This window comes from Montipora foliosa, chromosome 1 (assembly GCF_036669935.1).
Source record: "Montipora foliosa isolate CH-2021 chromosome 1, ASM3666993v2, whole genome shotgun sequence".
NCBI classification, from domain to species: Eukaryota; Metazoa; Cnidaria; class Anthozoa; order Scleractinia; family Acroporidae; genus Montipora; species Montipora foliosa.
This window is the reverse complement of record NC_090869.1, coordinates 59,367,894-59,389,532: the sequence shown is the minus strand read 5'-3', so window position 1 is coordinate 59,389,532 and position 21,639 is coordinate 59,367,894. Positions and strand designations below refer to the sequence as shown.

Sequence of the window (21,639 nt, the reverse complement as noted above, 5' to 3'; positions counted from 1 at the left end):
ACATGGCTAATTTGCATGACAATTTGAAAACTAACATGGTGGCTATCGTGAATAAGGCCTATTCTGTAGCTTATTTCCGAGTGCGAAGTTTTTGTCATGAAAATTAGTGTCAACTGTAGAACTGATTACCATCGCAAAAACGTCGCACTTAGACTCTCTTTGTGAAGCGATGGCAGACATGAACTCGGAAATGGCCTATTCTGAGCATTGCGAGGAATCTGTAGACTGAACATTATTTAACATAACAATGACCTAGGCAGTGGGAGTAAAGTGTAACTGTTACACCGACATAGAGTGAGTTGGGATCATCCATAGTGAGCTGTGGCTAATCGAGTGGATAATCCCACTAAAATACAGAATAACATAAATCTATCTTTACATAAAAAGTACTTCTTGATTGTCTAGCAAAATTAATCACTGAATTACTCCAGGAATGAACTACTTCGTGAGAAGTCAGCATTTACCATTTCTCTTGAATGTTTGGGGTATACTTCTTTGTATACTTCTATGTATAATTCTATGAAATAAATGTACAGAGCGACTTTCATATGACCTTGAAAAAGAACATAAACAAAGATGCAAAACATTGGCTTAGCGAACGCGGATGCAAACAATGTCATCTCCACATGGAACTTTCTGGAAAGTTTCGCTTTGACGTTATTTGAAATGCAGTAATTTGGTGGAGCAATCGAACTGTTTTCTGGCCATTTAGGAGTTTCCTTCGCGGGAATAAGGAGAAGCTTTGTTGTTGCCTCCAAATTGATGCACACGTGTACCATTCTTGTAGGATTCGTTGAAGGCCACCATTTTCATCGATCGCCTTGAAATTTGGCTTGTTTATTGGGGGAGAAATGGCCCCAGTTTCCCTGAAAATCTCGTGTTTGCCAAACATTGGTTCGTCAAACAAATTGGGAAAACTTTTTCAAGGTCATACGAAAGTCGCTCTATGTTTGAAGTGCGTGTTATAGAAGAAAGGGAGAAGTGATCCTCACATTTATCTCATGGACGATTTAAATTAAACAATTTTCTCTTAGTGCGTTTTTCAATTGAGTGTCATAAAACCAAAATTTGGCCAATCAAAAAGGACGGAGACAGTCCAGTAAACCAATCAAAACTCGAAGTAATTACACGTAGCCAGCGCGTAGCCAACACAAAGCGCGGGAAAATGTGTACTCGCGAGCCACGATTGGTTTTGGTTTCACTTCTGATTGGTTGAAAAAGTGGCGCGAGAACTTTGAACCAATAACTGAGTGAAGTAATCATAAACCAAAGCAATTCGCTAATTACTTTCGACACCCAATTGTAAACTACTCTATTGACACCTGAAATATTCAGGCGGCTTCAACCGGATTCGAACCCATGACCTCTGCGATACAGGCGGAATTATTCTATCCGCTCTTTTTCATTTGGCGTAAACAAAGGTTTTTTTTCGAAGAAATCAAGTTGATATGAGTGAAAGAACATTATTTATTTTGGTGACCCAAACACCATCTGTGTTATTTTCACTGAAGAGCACCTCCCCAAATTCCCACCCCACCCTTCTATTCCCGCGTCCTTGGACTAACCCTTTTATTTGGTCTCACAGCCTTAGAGAGTGAGCCCTTTTGAATATGCAAACAGCTCCTTGCATTGTACCATTTAATGGCCACAGCACGCCGCCATTGAGGAAAAACTCCCGATTACGCCCGACTGTTGCGATTGTCGGCGGAGGTGCTGGGGGATGCTGCTGTGCGATTGAATTAGGACTAACCGGAAGGTTTAACATTCTCCTTTTGGAGAAAAATCAGCAATTGATGAGAGAAACCAGTGACATGACACCGGCGCGCTTGGGTCTTGGTTTCCACTATGCTGACAAAGCTACAGCATTGCACTTTTTGCACGTCGCCGTAGAGTTTGTCAAACGGTATGGTCAGTTTCGGCAAGAGATCGGTCGAAAGGAATGCCATCCGCCTCGTCGAGGAAGATACTTCATCATGAAAAATTCCTTGGTTCCTCTGAAAGATATCTTGGATGTTTATGATGCTATCAAGAAGGAATACGCAAAAAGGGTTAGAGAAGACCCGAGCTGCGAAGTGTTTGGTCCATCCGAAAATATCTATCGAATTCTGGAGCCTCATGAGTTCGAAGAACACGTGGAGAGAGGAAACGTTGAAATGGGGATTGAAACAGCAGAGGAGTTGCTTGATTGGTCACGACTGAGAAAGTACATCATCGAGCGAATAGAAAAGCAGAAAAAGAGCGGGGTCTCCGTGCTAACTTTTACCGAAGTTGAAGTGATTACTGCCCGTGAGGAGGGTGGGTATATCATTGAAGGAATGAACACATTCCATGGAAGCGCCGTGAGGATCTCAACAGATTTGGTTATAAACGCTTCGTGGTATAACATTTCCAAATTCAACCAATCACTTGGCATCTCCTCTGCGTGCAGGTATACTTCTTTGTGTTCCTCTTTTTCAAAGAGATCGTTGTCTACAATCTTGGACAGATTAAATGGAAAATTGAGACTCCTCCTTTCCCCCACCCCTCCAAAAAAAGAGCGCGTTTTGACCTTCACGCGGCTTTATTCTTGATTTAGGGGGAAGGGACCATTTCTGTTCCATTTTAATCTGTCCGAGATTGTATTTGTTTCAGTAGACGAGCACGACTCTTTGATGAAGCCTTCCTCTGAAGCCGTTCCCGTCGAATAGGCCGACGTTAGAGATGGCTGCAAAGGAGGTAGGTGTTGGGTAAAAATGGCCCCTGTGAAGCAAATGATTTGACCACACTTACAAGAAGCCACATTCCTTTTTTTTGGGAAAGTCGGTCATGTTTGATTTTTGAACCACTCATAACTAGCATGACACTTCTCATTACAAATATTTGGAGATAACGTTAGCTCTTCCAAGGGGTAGCATCATTCGTAAACTCAGTTGTTTTTATGCATGATACCAACATAACTTCGTTCCCAGGGTCTCTTTGTCGTTGAAGAGAGAGACCCTGGTTCCCTGGACCCTGGTTCCCACTTGGGTAGAGTCTTCGTTATATTTTGATCCGCAACTGGGCGAAAGTGTAATCGTTTGACAAGGCATTTTTTATTTGCAATGTACGTTTCAAAAAGATCAAAACAGCTGATTTGATATTCCCACAAGAAATTCCCACAAAAGTGGGCAAGCTAAAAACAAGAACTTTTGTGACCGATAAGACCGTTGATGTCAAGCGACGATTGAAGTTCCCAAAAAAAGAAAGATTTCGTTAGTAGCAAAGTTGCTTCTACAGAACATATACTATTTCCAAAAATACACCACTACGTCTGCTTCATAAAATTTCTCTTTTATTTTACCGGCGCTGAAAATATACTTCACATTAAACCCTAAAGCTCGGTGTGCAGTTGCAAAAATATAACAGCGACAATTTATACGAAGTTGTTGAAATATAAATAAGTCAAAACCGTCTACTCGCTGTACAAGCTTGCGACTTGACATTCGAAAGAAAAAGGAAAATCAAAGAACAAAATAAAGTACCTGCACAGTAAGTTTGAGGTCGATACGTGACATAAACATGTGACACCACCGACTGATCGATCGTCGAACATGTTTGTTTCCCATGGATAAACGTTTCGCGGCTTGTTCAGGACAAACCTTTTTTTTCTTTTAACGTGTCGCAAACTATTAGTACCCTTCGTTATCTCTCAATTCGACTGCTCACTTGAGCTTGTTAAAGAATTAAAGTTGGAATCCGGGCCTTTCAAGCGTTTGATGAATTATGGTTCAGTTATTGTGCGAAAAATCTTCAAGATTCCGTTCAAACCTCGGAAAAAGGTACAGATGACAGTTGTCCCTCTATTCTTGGGTTTCACTCACGTGATCAACAGCCATGTTTTTCAACGAAAACAAAAGAAGATGTTAGCATAATAATAGCTTTCAATTCCCGGAGGATTGGATCGGGACACCAACATGGCCGCCATTTCATTGTTTGGGGACACCAACATGGCGGCCGCGACGTCATGTGAAATCCAAGAATACTGCGAGGAATAAGATAGTAAAGAATGTTAGCATCGGCAACGAATGCGAGTATGAGAACAAGTACAACTTGTACGCGTTCTAGAAGTCGTGCTCTACGTATTCAGGGTCAAGAAAAAGCGTATAATACGAGTTCCAGTCTGCAATAAATGCTATTATGGGACGAAGCTCACATTTCGGCGCCATTTTTGAATGAGTTGCTGGTGTTTCCACTTTTTCTATTGAATTCCTTTACAGTAAACAGCGAAAATTAAACGCATTTTCTTTTTGACACAGTCGTATTTCTGCTACGACTTTTTGAAGTAAAATCGTCGCAGACCAACTTGCCGTGACGAGTTCAATCTCGTTCCCAGAGCCTCCGTTATCTTGTCCAACGGAACGGGCGAGGGAGGCTCTGGTGCCGGTTACATAACTGCGCGTGCGTGAGGGGAGACGGTTAGAAATCAACAAAAACACTGGCGTTCACCTTGCCATGAAAGCGCTTACTTTTCACCGGCGAGACAGCAGTACACATGAGTATAAACACATTTCCTAATACACTCAAAACGCTGAAACTGCGGAGAATAAAAAAACAACGAGAGACATGTTTTCAATCAAAACATATTTCAGTATCTGGTGTCAAGAAGGTGACAAAAGCTGCATTTCCAAAATTAAAACAAAAATAGGTACGGAACTGGTAAGATAAAAATCCAGAAGAAATCACGATTTTTGAGTTCAGAATTTAAAAATGGCAGAAAATGAAATCGTTTTTCAACAGCCAATCAAATATGACGTGTTCTGGATTCGACCAGGGTCTCTCTTTTCCCGGGTCAGGGAAACGATGACTCTGGGAACGGGATTGAATGAATTGAGCACGACAGGACAAAACATCTGAAACGTTCAGAATTTGATGAGCTGGATCGAGGAGAAAATGACCTCAATGACTCACTAGTTTGAGAATGCAATGCATTTATACGCGACTGAAATAATATGCAGCACGGGAGTTTCGGGTTTCCAGATTTTTAAACTCGTGTTTTGCATACTTCATAAGCTGTGCTTACACGCTGAAATTTTAAGCTATTGAGTAAATGACGTCACTTTTCCTAGACCCCAGTCGATCGGGAACGGGAACGGGAGTAAGGGCGGACCGTGAAATCCAAAACTTACACTCAAAGTAAACAGCCTTTGGATAAAAATCAAAGAGCAACATTTTGTCAGGCAGGTGTTAAGCAAACACACTTTCAAAATCTGAAGGAAAAAAGGAAGCGATTTTTTTCATCATAATACCACTTTAACAGGAACCCATGACCGGGAGCATACAGCTCCCATACTGGGCCTATGTAACGGCATTTTTACAGACCGATCTATTTTTAGACTATCTTTTCCCGAAAAAAACAAAGGCAGTTCCGGTTCGGTGACCCTATGACGTCAGCTTAATTTCTTGTAATTGGTTATCAGGCTCCTGTGGGAGTCTCATTCGCGGGAAATTCAATCTAAAAATAAAACGGTCTGTGAAAACGCCGTGACACGAACACAGTAGAGTTGTAGGCTCCGGGTCATGGATTCCTGACTTTAAATAGTCTTGCTTGCAGTTGTTCTTGCCGTTGCTTAATTAAACACCCAGTATATCTTCCCCTGGGTCTCTAAGGGAAGGTACCGTGACTCGTGCACGTGACTGACAATAGCCCACACAACATAGTTTCATTTGACTGGCATTTGGATGCATTACTTGCGTTTTAACGCCTTTATGGCGTCTTTCTTTTCTGTTAAAGAAAGAGGTGTAACCGCATCAAAGCCATAGCCACAGTACAGCTTCCCAAAGAGCTTGCTAATCTTCCATCCATGTTCTTCTGCATGGGTCCATTCTGCATGTTTTCCAACAAAGGCAATGGAGTTGGCATGATGACATACGCCCCTGAGACGAACCTGGCTGTAACAAGTTCCTCTTGTGAACTCGAACCACAGTTCTCACAAATTTATCACTGTCTCTCGGAGAACGAGAAATGTGCTAAGGGGCAGCGGATCTTGGCGGGCGTTTCAAAGTTCATCCCTCAAATGCGAAATGCTAAGCTGACGAAGGTGTCCATTGGAATAGTACAGACGTTTATGGATGAAGATACGGTTGACCATGGGTTTAAAATTGGAAACTTGGATTTTATTCATGATCCCCTTAAAGGAGGAATTGCTAAAAGAAACTGCAGTGGTGTCGAAGAACCCCTACCAGGCTATATCATCAATTCATGCATGAAGCTGATTTTTTGCTTCGAAAATGCCGAACTTATTAAAGACATCATAACCACAAGATATCGTTGATATGTTTAACAATTATTCCCAGTTGTTATTTTTTTTAACAAGAGACAACAACAGCAATAAACAAAATCAGGATTAAATTCCAAGTATTGACATTTGTTTAAAGTTTGGGAGAATGCTAAGAATATCTTTTATCGTTCCTGCAAGGTTTTCCGCTTGTTTTGTCTTTGACTCTCTTGACACAGAAAAAATACCTTATGCTGGCTTTGATTCAATAACCCATTGTTTCTGATTGCGAGCTTAGTAAGCTAGATGATTATACATCATGATCCTATTTAAGGCGACTCAAACTGAGTTCTTTGCATGTTAATAAACTTTAAGAGCTCTATTCTCAGAAATGGTCTAGATTATTGCAACGAAATACTTAATATGGGGCAGCCAGCTTCAATAAGTATCTTAATCTAGCTTTTTCCGACCTCAGTATGCAGGCGTATCCGTTTTTTTTTTAACCATTTTATCCTAAATCTAGAATGATGACTGAGCCTACGCGTTCGATGTCCATTGAGCCTTACATGATCCCTTAGGGATGGAACATCTACAATAGGTCCCTGGTATAGCTAGTTTTCACGTGACGTCATCGCCGCCTTGTTGGTGGACGAAAACAAAATATCTCTCATTAGCTCCTTTCGTTAATCCACCAGCAATAGTACATTGCAACATTGTTATCTCTGTCTCCAGAGATTGATTGCAAACCACTTATAAGGACCATTTTTAAACATGTGACCTTTCATGTAGTTGGCTAGTTACATCTTTAGACAAAGCTATTTTAAGGTCGTGTTCTATTGGGATCAACCGTTTTTAGTTGGTTGGGTTTTTTCCTGTTCTAACTATGATTTGGTTGATCAACTTTTTCAACCGGCATCAAACTTGGTTGAATTGGTTGAAAAAGCATGGGCAGCGACCACTGTCATTTTCGCGGGACATTTAAAGTCGGCCGCGGGCTCCTGCCGTGTTGCTTTCGCTCAACATGTCATCGCTGAGAAGTCTGGTAATAACTATTCCAAGGAGTTACTGCGTTTCAACCGAAAACGGTTGGAAAAGTGCTTTATTGGGAAACCTCAACCGCCTCAACCTTAACCGGTTGCAGTTGAAACGGTTGATCCCAATAGAACACGACCTAAGATAGATTTTACCGCCAAATAAGACTCACCTTGTAAGCCAATCATACGCCTTACATATTTTGGGGCCTCAGAATGTTAAAGGAGAACTGAAGGCCGAAATCAGCATTTATTCCAACATTTTTTTTTGGAAAGCCTAACACAAGTAAAGTCATGTTTGTGGAGTTTTTTTTTTTCGTTTCCTGTTTTTTTGCGAGAAAATTACGTTCGAAGTTGGGCTTAAGCTTTTCCTGATTTTTCGGCCTTTTCATTGCGGGCTCAAAAACTAAATCAGCAGCCTGCTGTGAAGTATGATATGGGGAACAGAGATTTCGTAATCAAGAGAAACAAGGTAAGCAAAAAGTGCCGCTGTGGATATTTTCTTCGTTGCTTTGCTGTTTCTTCGCGGACTCAATATTCACGACAAACACCAGTGTAAACACTGCTTCTACATGGGGCCTTCTCGCATGTCTTCCCCTAATCTCGTACCCAGATCTCCCACGGTCATACGGAAGGGAGATCTGGTAAAGTTCGATTTCGAGCATGCTCAGTGCCAGCGAGGCCCGAAATACGGGCTTTTCTATCACTGCGCATGTTCGTACTCTCTGTTGTGATTTTAAGTGATTTTGCGGAATAAACATGGATTTCGAGAGTATTCTTGAAGACATTCTTTTGGGTAGAGGACAAGGAAACTTTAAACTTAAGCCGAAACAGAAAGAAGCGCTACAGGCGATTGTTTTTGAACGGTCGAGATTGTTTAATTGGCGGAGCAATTGCAGCATCACTGAAACGAGCGCTTAGGCTTAATCAATAAACGAGTGTTATTTTCTTCACACGATTTCGTGCAAAGTGTAGTTAGCCAAACCGCAAATTGAAAGCTAAAATGTTAAAGAGGGTTTAGGACTAATCACTGAAACGAACGCTTAGGCTTAATCAGTAAACGAGTGCTATTTTTTTCACACAATCTCGTGAAAAGTGTAGTTAACAAAACCGTAAATTGAAAGCGAAAATGTTAAAGAGTGCTTAGACCTAATCACTGCAACGAGCGCTATTTTCTTGACACGATCTCGTGAAAAATGTAGTTAATCTAACCGTAAAATTCACAATTAATCACTACTTAATTCGCGAGTTACGCTTTAAGAACGAGAAATACTGTTTTGAATAAGTCACGTACTTCAACTTGAATTTATTAGTTTCTGCACAGAAATTTATGAATTTCTGGATTAGATTCTGCATAGTTATTCCTCCACTAACTATGGTTTCTGGGTACCGCGTAGCCAGCTACGCAGAACTTTATTCGAGCTGCTGGGTGCGTGGGGCTTTCGTCGGTACCATTTACACAAATGTCGCCAATTTTTAAAATGATTTTCCTCAACTGCAAAGCTTTTCCGGCGTCGGAAAAAACAAAGCTTTCCTACGCACAACTGGCATTTATTCAAAACAGCACATGAGCTTGCGAAAACCAAACCTTCACTATTAGTAAGTGCCCCGCGAAATAAGTCAATCGGAGCGTAGATTGCATTGCCGCAACCTTTTTTTTGGTAGCCAATGAAAAATTGTGTACAGTCGAACTTTACCAGATCTCACATTTCCAGTGACAGAGTGAGATATGGGCACGAAATTAGTCTTCCCCATATCATACGTCATAAGCTGTAAGAATGACCGCTGACTCCTCCATTCTGGGCCGCATTGCTGATGGCCCAAAATCGGAATACAAACATTTTTTTTAGGTGGAAAAACGACGGATATGCCAGAAAAAAAGTTGAAAACATTTACTGTGCATGGTCTAAAGTGTAAATGAAAAAAAAAAGCTTCTTTTTTTGCCTTCAGTTCCCCTTTAAGTTCACAGGGTGTCAGTTCATGAACTGTACATAATTGTATCTTTGTTTATATTTTTCATTAGTTTCTCAAAAATCTCTTAAGATTATGACGTACTTAATAGTTAGGTATTCTTAGTACATTTGTATATATAATTCATACGTTATCTTGTTTTGTAGTCTACTAAGGTTGTCGAGCGTTTTTAACATGAGCCTCTAGCTCGGAAGATGGTGCAAACACCGTCTTCCTACGTCTTCGACATTAATAAATTATCTTATCTTATCTCATCTTAGAATAGCCATTCATGCTAGATCTATGGCTAAGTATTTTGACTGACCAGGAACGTGATTGTGTTTCATTTTATTTCCAAACAATAAAATTACGATATAGTTTTAAGTACATTTCGTCTTATCTACAAATGCGCTCAGTTTAGCGTTGTGATCCTGACCCCAGCGATCTCCCAGGTTCGAGGGTTCATTTCAAACGACTAAGGTGTTTTCATATTTATTGATTTATTCGTTTGTTTCAGTACTCATTTCTTTTCTTTTTCGTGCCAGGGGGCCGTTTCTCGAAAGTGCCCGGGCCATTTTCGGGTGTCACAATTCCTTTTGTAACTCAAGAACGGAGAGCATTTAATTCGTCAAACTTCACAGTTAATTTTCTTTTTGGTACCTTGAAAGCATGTTAAAAGATCGGCTTTCCAAAACAAGCGGTTGGCAATTTCACAGATGGCTTTTCGGGCCCGAAACGTTTTCGGGACTTTCGAGAAACGGGCCCCAGGTACGAAAACTTAAATAATAATACATTAATCGATTGTTAAAATCTTAGCAGATTTTCAGATCCAACAACCCTTAATGCATTTGAAGAGTATCCTAAACAAGAAAAAAGTATGCCCGTTCGTTAAGCAACCATTCAGTAGCCACTGGGATCGTTTTCAGTTCCAGTAGGTTAAATGGTTAGGAGAAGTAACATTCGTTTATCGCTCTGGTAGAATTCCCAACGACAACGTATACTCTGAAAAAGAAACAGATTTGTGAAAGACAGTTATCTAAGCAGCTAGCTTAATGTAGGGAAAGCAAAGCATTAAGGGTATATATGGCTATGCATTAAAACAAATTTAGAGTATCACTGGTCTTTCTGTGTTCTCAGCATGAGATATAGTTTATTTAAAATTTCTATTGAACCTCGCGTTGAGAATTCTCACTTTTCTTTTCGTAGCTAGTTAACAATTCTTGACGTAATGGCAAACGACAGCTAGGCATTTTAGCATCACAGAATAACCAAAGCCCAAAAGTACTTTCCTATCACTTGGTTGGTTTAATTTATTACTAAGATTGACCTGACAATCATTCGATAACGATCACAGGCACCTTTATTTTCTCGCGCTTTTCGCCGAACCACGAAAAGCGCGCGATAACGCAAGGTTTTTCGAAAGCGCTTGGGGTTCCCGTCATGGTGTCATGTGACAGACTTCACCTGTTGTGATTCGCCAAAGAAACTGCACGCTCGATTCTTTTGATTAATTTACAATCGCTTGTGTCCTCACTACAGGTTTCCTCAACTCCGCCGTATTAGTAATCGTCCCCCCCCCCCCCAAAAAAAAAGAAAAAACAATCCCAGAAATACTTGCGCAGTGAATCTCAATCCCATGCTATCACTCCTTTCCAAAGTGAGCTATTGAAAATCGCTCTCTGGCTTTTGGGATTATCTTGGGACAATTATCTTGCATAAGAATGTTTTCTTTTCAACTTCCGTACTCTCTTTCAACGCAACCTTAGGTACACACTTAAAGAGAAAATTTATAAGTTGAGAATACGTGTACCGAGAACGCTCTCCGAAAATCCGCGAGTAATCCCCGGCTGATAATAATTCATTAATGATTTCAAATGACTAGGAATACTAAACTGAAATACTCCGCGATAACTTTTCTTCACATCTGACGTAAAAGCCCTTCAAAGCGTGGATCAATTCGCTCCTATTTACAGAGTTCTTAGAATATTCTAGATACTTTGTCGAATTTCTACTCGTTTACAGCTGACCGAGAGAAAGATTTGCGCGATTAAGAGTAAAAAATCTTGCAAAAGTAAGCAAGGGAAAGATAAAAAGCCCTTTAAGGACGAATGTTGATGGTGAAAAGAAAATTATTGCACAGAGTTTTTCAAGCCTAAAAATTATACCTGTTATGTTAAAAGGCCCAGTCATTTTCCACGCAGTGAGGTGCTTTCCTGAATTCGGTCATCTGGTGGAAAAACATGAAATATTTCACTGTATGAACAGAAATTATCAAAACCTAAGGAAAAACAAGACTGGATAGCTCGGAAATTCTTCAGTGCTTAAGAATGTGTAACCTTTCCTGAAAATTCAGCCACCGCGTGGTAAAGTTTACTCACAGTGAAAGGTGGTACCGATTTACAGCAGCTTCAATGGTGGAGTCTTTCTGCAGGAACGTAGGAGTGCAATACATGACGAAGAAACAGGCTCGACGAAAACGGGTGACAGCGGTAGCTGAAAAGATTACTGTGTTTTTCACTTCGTCTTTAGATGACTTTTATTTTATTTTATTTTGTTTTGTTCTGTTGTTCTGTTCTGTACTGTTTCGTTTTGTTTTTTTTTTATTTTATTCTTCTCAGACGGAAAAAATAAAATTTTGAAAAATACAAACATTTTTCGGAAATATACAGACTGATCTTTCAGGGGGAGCTAGTGAGGCGTTTATAGGCCGGAAAGGAAAGCGTTTTAACGTGTTAGAAGGGTGTTTGTTCCCAAGGGGGCGTTTATTCGAGTGTTTACCGTAGTTTAAGACTCGGACACGGTCAGGGTCTCTTTGTCTGAACACTATCATAGCTGCTGCGAAAGTCACATGAAAACTCTCTCTATGATTACATCGATCTTTGAACTTTGAAATGATGTTTCATGTTAAGGCGCGTTTACACGACAGAGGAAAAATGGCACGGGTCCGATAAAAAGTGGAACGATTCCATTCATTTTTGTAAAGAAACAGTGAACTTTTATCATGCAGTTCCGCTACGGGACCATAGGCGGCTACAGGCGCGTTTACACGACAGAGGAAAAATGGCACGGGTCCGATAAAAAGTGGAACGGTTCCATTCATTCTTGTAAAGAAACAGTGAACTTTTATCATGCAGTTCCGCTACGGGACCATAGGCGCCTATGGTCCCGTAGCGGAACGAATAAAAGTCCACTGTTTTTCTACAAAAATGATTGGAACCGTTCCACTTTTTATCGGATCCGTGCCATTTTTCCTGTGTCGTGTAAACGCGCCTTCAGTATTAGTAAAGTCCGTTTCTGTTGCACAACTCATATGAGCGGAAATGGGGAAGAAGCATTTATAATTTTCCTGGTTGAATTAAGACGTGAGAATAAACATTATTCCGAAAATCCACTCCATCAAGTTATTAAAACTGAGTTGGGTTACCTCTTTTACGGATATAGAAAAGCGCTCTTCCATTACAAAGACATCGACGCAATCCTTGCATTTAAGCGGCTCAACCAAATTCCCTCTGTAAGCATCATATTGAGCGTTTCCTTTATCCAATGGAGAAGTTAATTGCTTTATAGCAGCCGTTGCAGACAGCTTGCGATCTAAAAAAAAAAAAATGTTTTCAGACAAATGCGTGTGTTTTTACCTCGAGTGCATTCTTATTCCGAGGCCACACTTCTTTCGGTCAGCAGCAAAACCTCTGACCGGTTGCAAACTACGCATGTCGGATTACTACTACGCAGACGGAACTAGCAGTAAGTGTTGACCGAGGGAATCGCGGTCTCTGTGTAAGAATGGAATGGAGAGGGAACAAATTTTTAGCAAAGCGCTTGCCGCCTTAGCCCTAACAAAAACTTGCACCACTCTACTTGAAGACATAGGATAGTGGCAACACGAAATCGTTCCTCACTGATTAAAGTTGACTGTAGGGGATAAGACTAACATTGGTGCAAAATTACCCTCAAAATACAGTTTGCTGACATCTAAGGAACGAGTCAAAAATCGCAAAATGGCTTATTATTTAATGAAGCTAAAAAAACAAAATTTAGGGGCAATCGTTTACTCCACGCGAGTGCGGTCGCCACAAAAATCTGAATCATTCTCCTCAGTTTACCAGCCGTGTAGGCATTTCCCTGTCTTACGAATTCGACAAAGCCTAAATTAAGTAACTACTACATGAATAACTGAGATTACATTTATTTCATTTAAATACCGGTAGATTCCATCGCTCAAGATCATGTGAAAATTGTAAGCTCCAAGTCTCGAGTAAAAGCAAAATATATGTACCAACTACACGCCTCGATTTCTCGCGGATTGTGATTGATTAATTATATAATTTGCAGTGATGAACAGCTTACTTCGGTCTTCAGAAATGTAGTCCACGAGTGAAGAGAAGTTTGCTATCTGTGCATTACTGCTATTTTCGTCTCCGACCTGTAGCAACAAATAGCAATTAATAGCATTACATTCATATACGTATACAACCTGGGAAAGTAGCTGAAATACTTGAAATGTGATTAAATTAAGAAAGCCACATTGCGGAATATAGTAAGGTGTACGCAGTCTGCTGGGCTGTAAGTACCATTATCATTCAATGTATTTTGTCCTTGCTTTTCATTGGCCGAGAGCCCACCACGTGACCTGCAAATAACTGCCTACAAAGAAGTGTTTTGCTGCAAATAATATTCTGCTCATGCGCAGTTGACATCGCGCTCTTTCGAGAAAATGGCAGATCGGTTCCTCGAGCTGTAAGAGAATGATTCGACATCTTTAGTTGATCGGAAGAACAGTGAGAATACTAAGAAAGGAACAAAAGTTGCACTCAACGTATTTCGAGAGTATCTCAAGGAAAGAAAGGTAGACGAAGAGTCACTCGTGTCATCGACGCGAAGGACAAGTTGGCGAATGCATATGTACTGAAGAGATTTTATGCTGAACCCCGAAAAAAGAATGGCGAGCTTTACACCAAAGCTTCACTTGTCGGAATACACTTTGAAAACTGTGAAATTCCTCAGCTTTGTTGATGCCTAGTGTTATCGAACGTTTGACTGTAAGTACAATTTGAAGTCTACAAATATAATTATGCTGAGAAGGAAACCAATTGATTGGTGCCATTACTCGACTCTGCAAGGCAGCGCGCGCATACGGCTTCTCGGAAACAAAAACAAAAACAAAACAAAAAAACAATTATTGAACTCGGTTATCGCAAAATATCGTGATTTGTCAGTGTCTCGCAGATCAATTATTTGATCTGCTCGCCACTGACAAATCACGATATTCTGTGCTCAACCTCGTCCAATAATTGTTAATTATTCGGGGAATCAAAGGGGCTATGTCACGTTATTTTGGGGTGTTTAGGGAAAATCTTTAGTAAATCACGAGTTTAATTAAAACTTGAAAAAGGTAATGTGGCATTCCTTAACTGATAAGACTATCGTTATATCACAAAAAAGGGTGATTCTGAGCAGAAACGACCTTCATCCAGGCGATTTGTCATAAACGTAAAAAACGTCGAGCCGACTTTTTTCAAGATTACCCAAATGCAATCCGTGTCAGTCTCGTCCGCTTGTTTCCATCCATGCTTTTCTTTTCTTTTGCTGTATTTCTTTTATGTCGTTGAATAGTTTTAAAGTGGTTATTGCAATGTTTGATTCTACTTTTTGGGCATCATTTTGGGTGTCATAAAATTACATCATTTTGCTTGACATAGCACCTTTAACCAAAATTTTATAACAAAGATTAGCAATAGCAGATGACGTTTGGAAGTGATCTTGACTTTGTTTTCAAGTCATTCAAATAACGGTCGTTTGGAACTGAAATTGAATTTAAGTTCTTGTGTTGTTCGTCAGCCAACGAAGCAGTGCGCATGCGTGCTTCATGTGAAGACTTTCGCGCGAATTAAGTCTGATTGAGTGTTCGCCATCAATAAATTGAAGAACCCACATGTACAGCACTAGTTGGGCACTTACAGGAATTAGATTTCTTAGTCGCACAATTACTCCTGGTCCAAGACTTTAAGCTTTCCTACTGTTTTTACTTCTTCATTGTTCACACAGATTGTATGTGTGACATCCTTTTTGTCTTCACTGTCATCAATGTTCATAGTGTGATACTTTTTTAAGATTCCCAGCTACAAGATTGGAGTCGTACCAGTTAGTGGCATTGCGCGCGGTTTCTCTAAGTTCTGGGGTAACACTAGATTGTTCGTTTCCGACGTGGAACATCTGATGGTCGTCTGCGTACATAGACAAGCTCGATTTAACAAAAAAGAACAAGTCATTTTGAAATATTCTCCACATCAGTGGACCCAGGGCAGAGCCTTCCATTTTATGAAATGCTCAAGTCATACGTCAGAGGAAACCAAAACTGAAAAAAAGTTATCTTTTCTCGAATAAAATAAGTCACAAGAAAGTGTTCCATCCACTGTGCAAATTTCTCATCTCGTATATGAATAAGGACATTCAGTCGTTAGCCACGTTTCTCGTCAACTCTGTAAGACTTAAAGAACTACATATAATCGCAGCCTTGAATCCATCAAACTTTTTTTACATTGGGTACGCGGGATACATAATCGCTATTGCCAAAGCAATGCCGTCGGTGAGAGTGGTCAAGAGCTCTTTGTAAATGTAGATTTCCGGCAACGCGAGCTACTGTGTGACACCGGTCTTACTTTCTTCGTTAACTTATTGGCGTCCGAGATATCCTTTGTCAGCTTAGACAAATCGCCAAATAAGAATTCAGACGATGACTGGACTGTTGTGGCATTGCATAAAGCGGCATAGCCCCTGTGTAGATCTTTCTTCATCGACTGGTGTCTAGTGCTATTCATATCATGCAGACATGATATGAATAGCACTAGACGCCAGTCGATGCGACGCACGTGTGCAATGACTTGACGCATGCGCTGTGCTATCTCATGGGCTCTTCACGCCTCCGGTCATGTAATGGAATATACTCTACTTTAAGTGGAAGTTAACTATTTCAGTCTTGCCCTTCATATCTGAATAATTGATTGACTGAGATTAAATAAAAAGTGAAGAGAGTTGTCCGAAACGCCTCAATACACATAACGTGCCCATACGACAACACTCCAATGAGTTTATATAAGGTCATGGTGTCCCTTCCTAGGGGCATCCGAAAGTAAAAGCAGGCATATATACGGCGAAAATATTATCAAGTCTTTAGTGCTCTCTATCTTTATCCTCTCTTAGTTGATGTTCACGTCTGTTAGCACTGAATTGATCTGCGAGACACTGACAAATCACGATATTTTGCGATAACCGAGGTCAATAATTGTTTTATCATTCGATCACCGATTTTTTGTTTTGTTTTTGTATTGGCTATCTAAAGCTACTTTAACGACCCAGAGTAAAAGGCAAAGGACTAATGCTATGAAACAACATATTAATTAAGACAACACTGACCTCCAAATAAATTGCAACGACAGCAAGTCCATCTTTGTACCTAAGCATTGCGTTGCTGTAGGACGAATATTTCTCCCGAAAGAATACCAGATGCAACTGAAATTAGTTAACATAAAGTGAAGTTGGAAAGGGGCGTTCGTTGGGCTTCGAACGGAGGAGTTTCAGAAGGGCTATGTCACGTTATTAGAATGGATAGTGGAAAACGTCTGCAGACATTAATAAAAGCAAAAAATGAGGGGATTAACAAAAGAAAATGGGAAGAAATTCTAAGAAAATCAAAGAGGAACTATGAAAGGAAAGTACTGAAAGAGGATGACGTTGTGAGCACCCCACTCCGGTGCCCTTCTGTTTCCCTTTTCACTCCTCTCTTCTCTGTGCGGTCCAGTGGTGCCCAGTGGTCGGGTTTAAGACCTGTTCTGACCACTCATTGAATTTGATCCTGGTTGTCCCTGGTTCAGCTTCTCGACTGCTTTTAATAATTGCCTCCGGCCAGTTGGGATTCTTAACGTTAATGTTCCGTTCCGTTCGTTGATCGTGTTTATTTGACCGTGAAAACCCATAGGGAGAGTGGTTAAGTAAGTATGTATGTAAACACGAGGGCCTCAGACATTCGCAAACCCTGCTTCCCTCCAAGTCAAGCAAATATACGCTGTCAGTGAAATTTAACAAATGTATCACGTGGATATTTTTCTGACCTTTACGAAGACGATCACCAATTTGAATTGTCTGCCGTGTTGATGTCGCAAATGTCAAAATCAACTTCCATCTATAATTCCGGCCTAAAAATAGATTTTGTTTTCCTTTTCTCCGTGTGAAGCACTATCACAGGGGAGTAGCGTCCTTTACGCAAATACGCACGTGGTACTTGAGAAATTGGTAGGATTTTTTTAAAGAATTTCTGTCATAAGTAAAAGCGCTCCGAGGCCCCCACACAGTGTCAGTCTCATTATCAGTCCCCAGTTCTGGGTTATTTTTAAGGCAAGGTCAAAACAGAGTTTGCGACGTCACGCCCTTTGCGTGTGAAAACTTGCTGAAAACTCTACAGATGGGTAAAATAAAATAAAAACTAACCAGTGCATTTTCCTTCGCATCTATTAAAAGAAATGTCCTTCGAATATAGTCGGAAATGGCATTTGTGAGACCTGGGGAGGGACACCCCCAGACTCCCCTTGTTTGGAGCGGCTTTGGCGCTCGAAACATTCTTCGTGTGGGTACGGCCGACCTCAGTCACAAGTCAGCCCTCAGTCAAACTTGTGACTAAGGTCGCGGCCTTAGACCTCAGTTTCAAGGTCTCTGATATTCCATTTGTATACTAACCTCTCCGGGAACTTGAACGCGATCCAGGGTACTTTCTTCTGCTTCTTTTCTTGTGCAGTAGACATGGAAATGAAACTGATCCATGATGTACGGTGCAGTCAACGGTCCACCTCCCAGTGTCACTTTGCCTTGCTCCCATGAGTCTACTTTAAATGTTGGTTTGTGGTCAAAAAAATTGAAAAACGACCCTGATACATCCCTGGTGCCCATTGAAGTGTTGATGTTCAGAGGTCTCAAAGAGGCTGCCGTTATCTTCTCCGCGTCCAAATGCATCTCACCAATGAAACCGTGCACTGAAAGATGGCGAATTCAAAGAATTCATTGTATAAATTTGGTATGATAGAGCGGCTTTTAATCATTCATGCGCTCATGCGAACTGGTATGTCCAGAAATGCCCCCATTCTCGCGGTCAACATATCCTCGGATCAACCCAAGGCTCTGGGAAACTCTATGTAGGCGAACATGCGCCGTAGGGTAATTCAAGCCAAAAATTGGCTATTTGAACCTTTAATACGGCGCCTGATCACTCCTCTTGCTAACATGAATGCCCCAATTAGACACGGTTTTGATTGTTCTCCACGAAAACCAATGAGAAGACACTTTGTTTCGGGATTCCCAAGAGCTCTTCTTTCCCTCAGTCAACAGAAGAGCTCTGGGGTCGAGATTAAAAATGCCCCTAATTAGATGCACGCGGATTTCAATAAGCGTCACGAAATGTCTCCTTGCTCTTCTTCCCAACTTCAACATCACTCATGTCTCGGAATACTGACAAATAACGTCACAAAGTGTCCTCTAAGTGCTGCTCCTCGAGTAAGGATAAACAACTGCATGCAACCTAAGCTAAAAAGAACGCTATCCTGTTCCTTTACCTTATTGTTGGAAAAAGGTAGCAAAGGCTTAGACTAATTCAAAGGTATTTTTGCGGGATTTACTCAATATGCGGGAAAAGCAGATCTTAACAAGTGTTATTGAAATCCAAAAAGAAAATTGGGGGTAGCCACGTATTTTTCGAAGATAATTAATCAACAATTTCTATAAAAAAAACTTTAAAATACAAAGCAATGTATGACGTTCTTTTCTAAATTGAAGCTTAATTATCTCTGAAAAATGCGTGTTTACCCCCAATTTTCTTTTTGGATACCAAGACTACTTGCTAAGTTCTGCTTTCTCCGAATAGTTCTGAACCGCGCAAAAATATCCCTGTACTATTAAGCACCGCCGTTAGGAAATCCGAGTATCTCGAGATGTGCAGAACGCATCCGCAATAACAATAGTAGGCACCATCCTTTAAGGGACACTTCGCGTTGGATGTCAAAATTGCTGTGCTGCTGCTAATTGCTGAATTCTGAACATATCTGAGAAATTGGCAGGATCGTACTATGTCCCAAAAGAAATGTATACCACATGTACCCCGATATTTTCGGAAACGAAGATTTTCTTTTCAGCATATGAGGAAATCTGCGTCCACACGAGAAAACGATTTCCACCTATATAAAGTATGCGCATGCGCATGCATGTGCTCTCTGTGTTATCACGAGTCTCTGATGCCATCGTATTCGAAAACCTCCGTTTTCACCACAAGCGCCCCAAGCTCAGTGTGAGCATGGCCGACAAAAATATAAGGTTTTGTATGAGAATCCCGATAAAAAGCTTAAGAAGATAATTATATGAGAAAAATCTAAAAAAGTCTAACCTTGTTGTCATCGTGGATAGCTTCCTTCCTGTGTGGTTATTTTCCAGATCCGACGCGATTTGAGCCATTTCACAATTTCGTGGTTGTCAACGGTTATAATAAAATCCCATGGGTGGTTAAATTCTCAGGTGCCACCAATTTGAGTCAAATATTTCTGAATAAAATATTCCCACGGTCACAATTTCACATTAGAATCAACTGGCAAAGATTGAACTTTCATTTCAACCCACTATCAACGCTATAGCAGTCCTGCGAGCAACGTCAGGTGGTGAATATTGCAACACAACAGCATACAAAGGCGGTGCTTTAGCACAAAAGTGGCCCCACTTTTGTGCTAAAGCACCGCCTTTGTGTGCTGTTTTGTTGCAATATTCACCGCCTGAAGTTGCTCGCAGGACTACTATAGCGTTGATAGTGGGTTGAAATGAAAGTTCAATCTTTGTCAGTTGATTCTGATGTGAAATTGTGACCGTGGAATATTTTATTCAGGAATATTTGACTCAAATTGGTGGCACCTGGGAATTTAGGGCTTTTACTTCGGGTAGAAGAGCACAGAACGCGTCATCAAAAAGGAATGCAAATGCGAGAAATTTACTCACAAATAATTAGTACATGGAAGTTTGGCAGTGTCGAAGTTTGGCAGTGTGGAAGTGTGGAAGTGTGGACGTTTGGCAGTGTGGAAGTGTGGAAGTTGGCGGTGTGGAAGTGTGGAAGTTTGGCGGTGTGAAGTGTGGAAGTTTGGCAGTGTGGAAGTTTGGCAGCGTGGTAGTGTGGAAGTTTGACAGTGTGGAAGTTTGGCAGTGTGGAAGTTTGGCAGTGTGGTGGTGACTCTAACCCGAACACGAACCCTAAACCACACTGCCAAGCTTCCACGCTGCCACACTGCCAGACTTCCACACTGCCAAACTTCCATGTACTAATTATTTGTGAGTAAATTTGTCGCATTTGCATTCTTTTCTGATGACGCGTTCTGTGCTCCTCTACCCGAAGTAAAAGCCGAATTTAGTCTCCACCCTTGGGATTTTATTATAACCGTCGATAACCACGAAATTGTGAAATGTCTCAACTCGCGTCGGATCTGGAAAATAACCACACAGGAAGGAAGCTATCCACGATGGCAATAAGGTCACGGCCTTGGGCTTGTACGAAAGAAAAATAAGAGAAGAGTAGAGGGAGAGCCTGCCTTGTCATCTGTCCATGCATGCTTTGCTTGGAATATCACGAACGTTGCGTTGCGTATACGAGCGGTTTATTGCCACGTATACTTGCCATCTTTCCTGCTCTGTGGGATTTTTCCCATGTATGCGTCTATTTTCTTCTCATGCGTCCGTTCCACGCAAACATACGCCTAACTAACATGCATCTACATGCGAACAACACGAGTCATATACATATATGCGTTACAAACAAACGTTTATATAGGATCATAGCAGGTCGTCTTTTAAGAAGCATTGAATTATACCGTCAGCAATTTACCTCCTCATGTATGATAGAACTGAAAAGTAACTTCAGTTTGAATCAAGCATAGCCGCAATGGCTCCCCAACAACGGATTTGTTGGAATCCGTGGATTGTCTCTTGAGAGACTGTGAAAGTTACTTCCCAAATGCTAACCAAAACATGGCAGAAACTCCAGGTTACGATCGATTCAGTTGGTGGTTTGCTCGAGGTGAGGCAGGAAATAGTGCGAGAATTCTAGTTCTTGAAAGCCTGGTAATACAGCTACGGACCTTATTAAACAGGTGGGAGTTTCTGGCAATTGTAGCTCAGTTTCTCCTAGAAGTCGAGGAGTCGGCCGACCTCCGTATGAAATATCTTTACCTCAGCTGGAGTTTCTCCGGAATACAATGTGAGTTACCTGGTCTCAAATGACGGGAATGTTGTTGGTTTCTATAACCACTCTTTGGCGTGGGGTTCAAAATCTGGAGTCATTCTCCAACCGTTATACCACCATCTCAGATGCGGAATTAGATGAGTTAATTTAGGGACCCGAGAGATCATTA

The 21,639-nt window shown here is 40.9% G+C and overlaps 2 protein-coding genes across 3 annotated transcripts in view; one reads left to right on the top strand and one right to left on the bottom strand.

Annotated features, from left to right (window-relative positions):
• The first annotated feature begins 1,610 nt into the window (after positions 1-1,610).
• Positions 1,611-9,554, top strand: LOC137971846 (uncharacterized). The gene is made up of 2 exons (XM_068818597.1): positions 1,611-2,428; positions 5,750-9,554. The coding sequence occupies exons 1-2, from the start codon at positions 1,611-1,613 to the stop codon at positions 6,288-6,290; spliced, it is 1,359 nt and encodes a 452-aa protein (XP_068674698.1). The 3' UTR covers positions 6,291-9,554.
• A 139-nt stretch (positions 9,555-9,693) lies between these two features.
• LOC138002913 (carbonic anhydrase 3-like) overlaps positions 9,694-21,639 on the bottom strand; it is a 46,486-nt gene continuing 34,540 nt past the window's right edge. For both annotated transcript variants that reach the window (XM_068848885.1, XM_068848887.1), the window contains 6 exons: positions 17,945-18,237; positions 16,628-16,723; positions 13,562-13,637; positions 12,639-12,805; positions 11,380-11,441; positions 9,694-10,216 (listed from right to left, as the gene is read on the bottom strand). In XM_068848885.1, the coding sequence (XP_068704986.1) occupies positions 11,388-11,441; positions 12,639-12,805; positions 13,562-13,637; positions 16,628-16,723; positions 17,945-18,237 (686 nt within the window). In that variant the 3' untranslated portion in view covers positions 9,694-10,216; positions 11,380-11,387. The remainder of the gene's footprint in view (positions 10,217-11,379; positions 11,442-12,638; positions 12,806-13,561; positions 13,638-16,627; positions 16,724-17,944; positions 18,238-21,639) is intronic.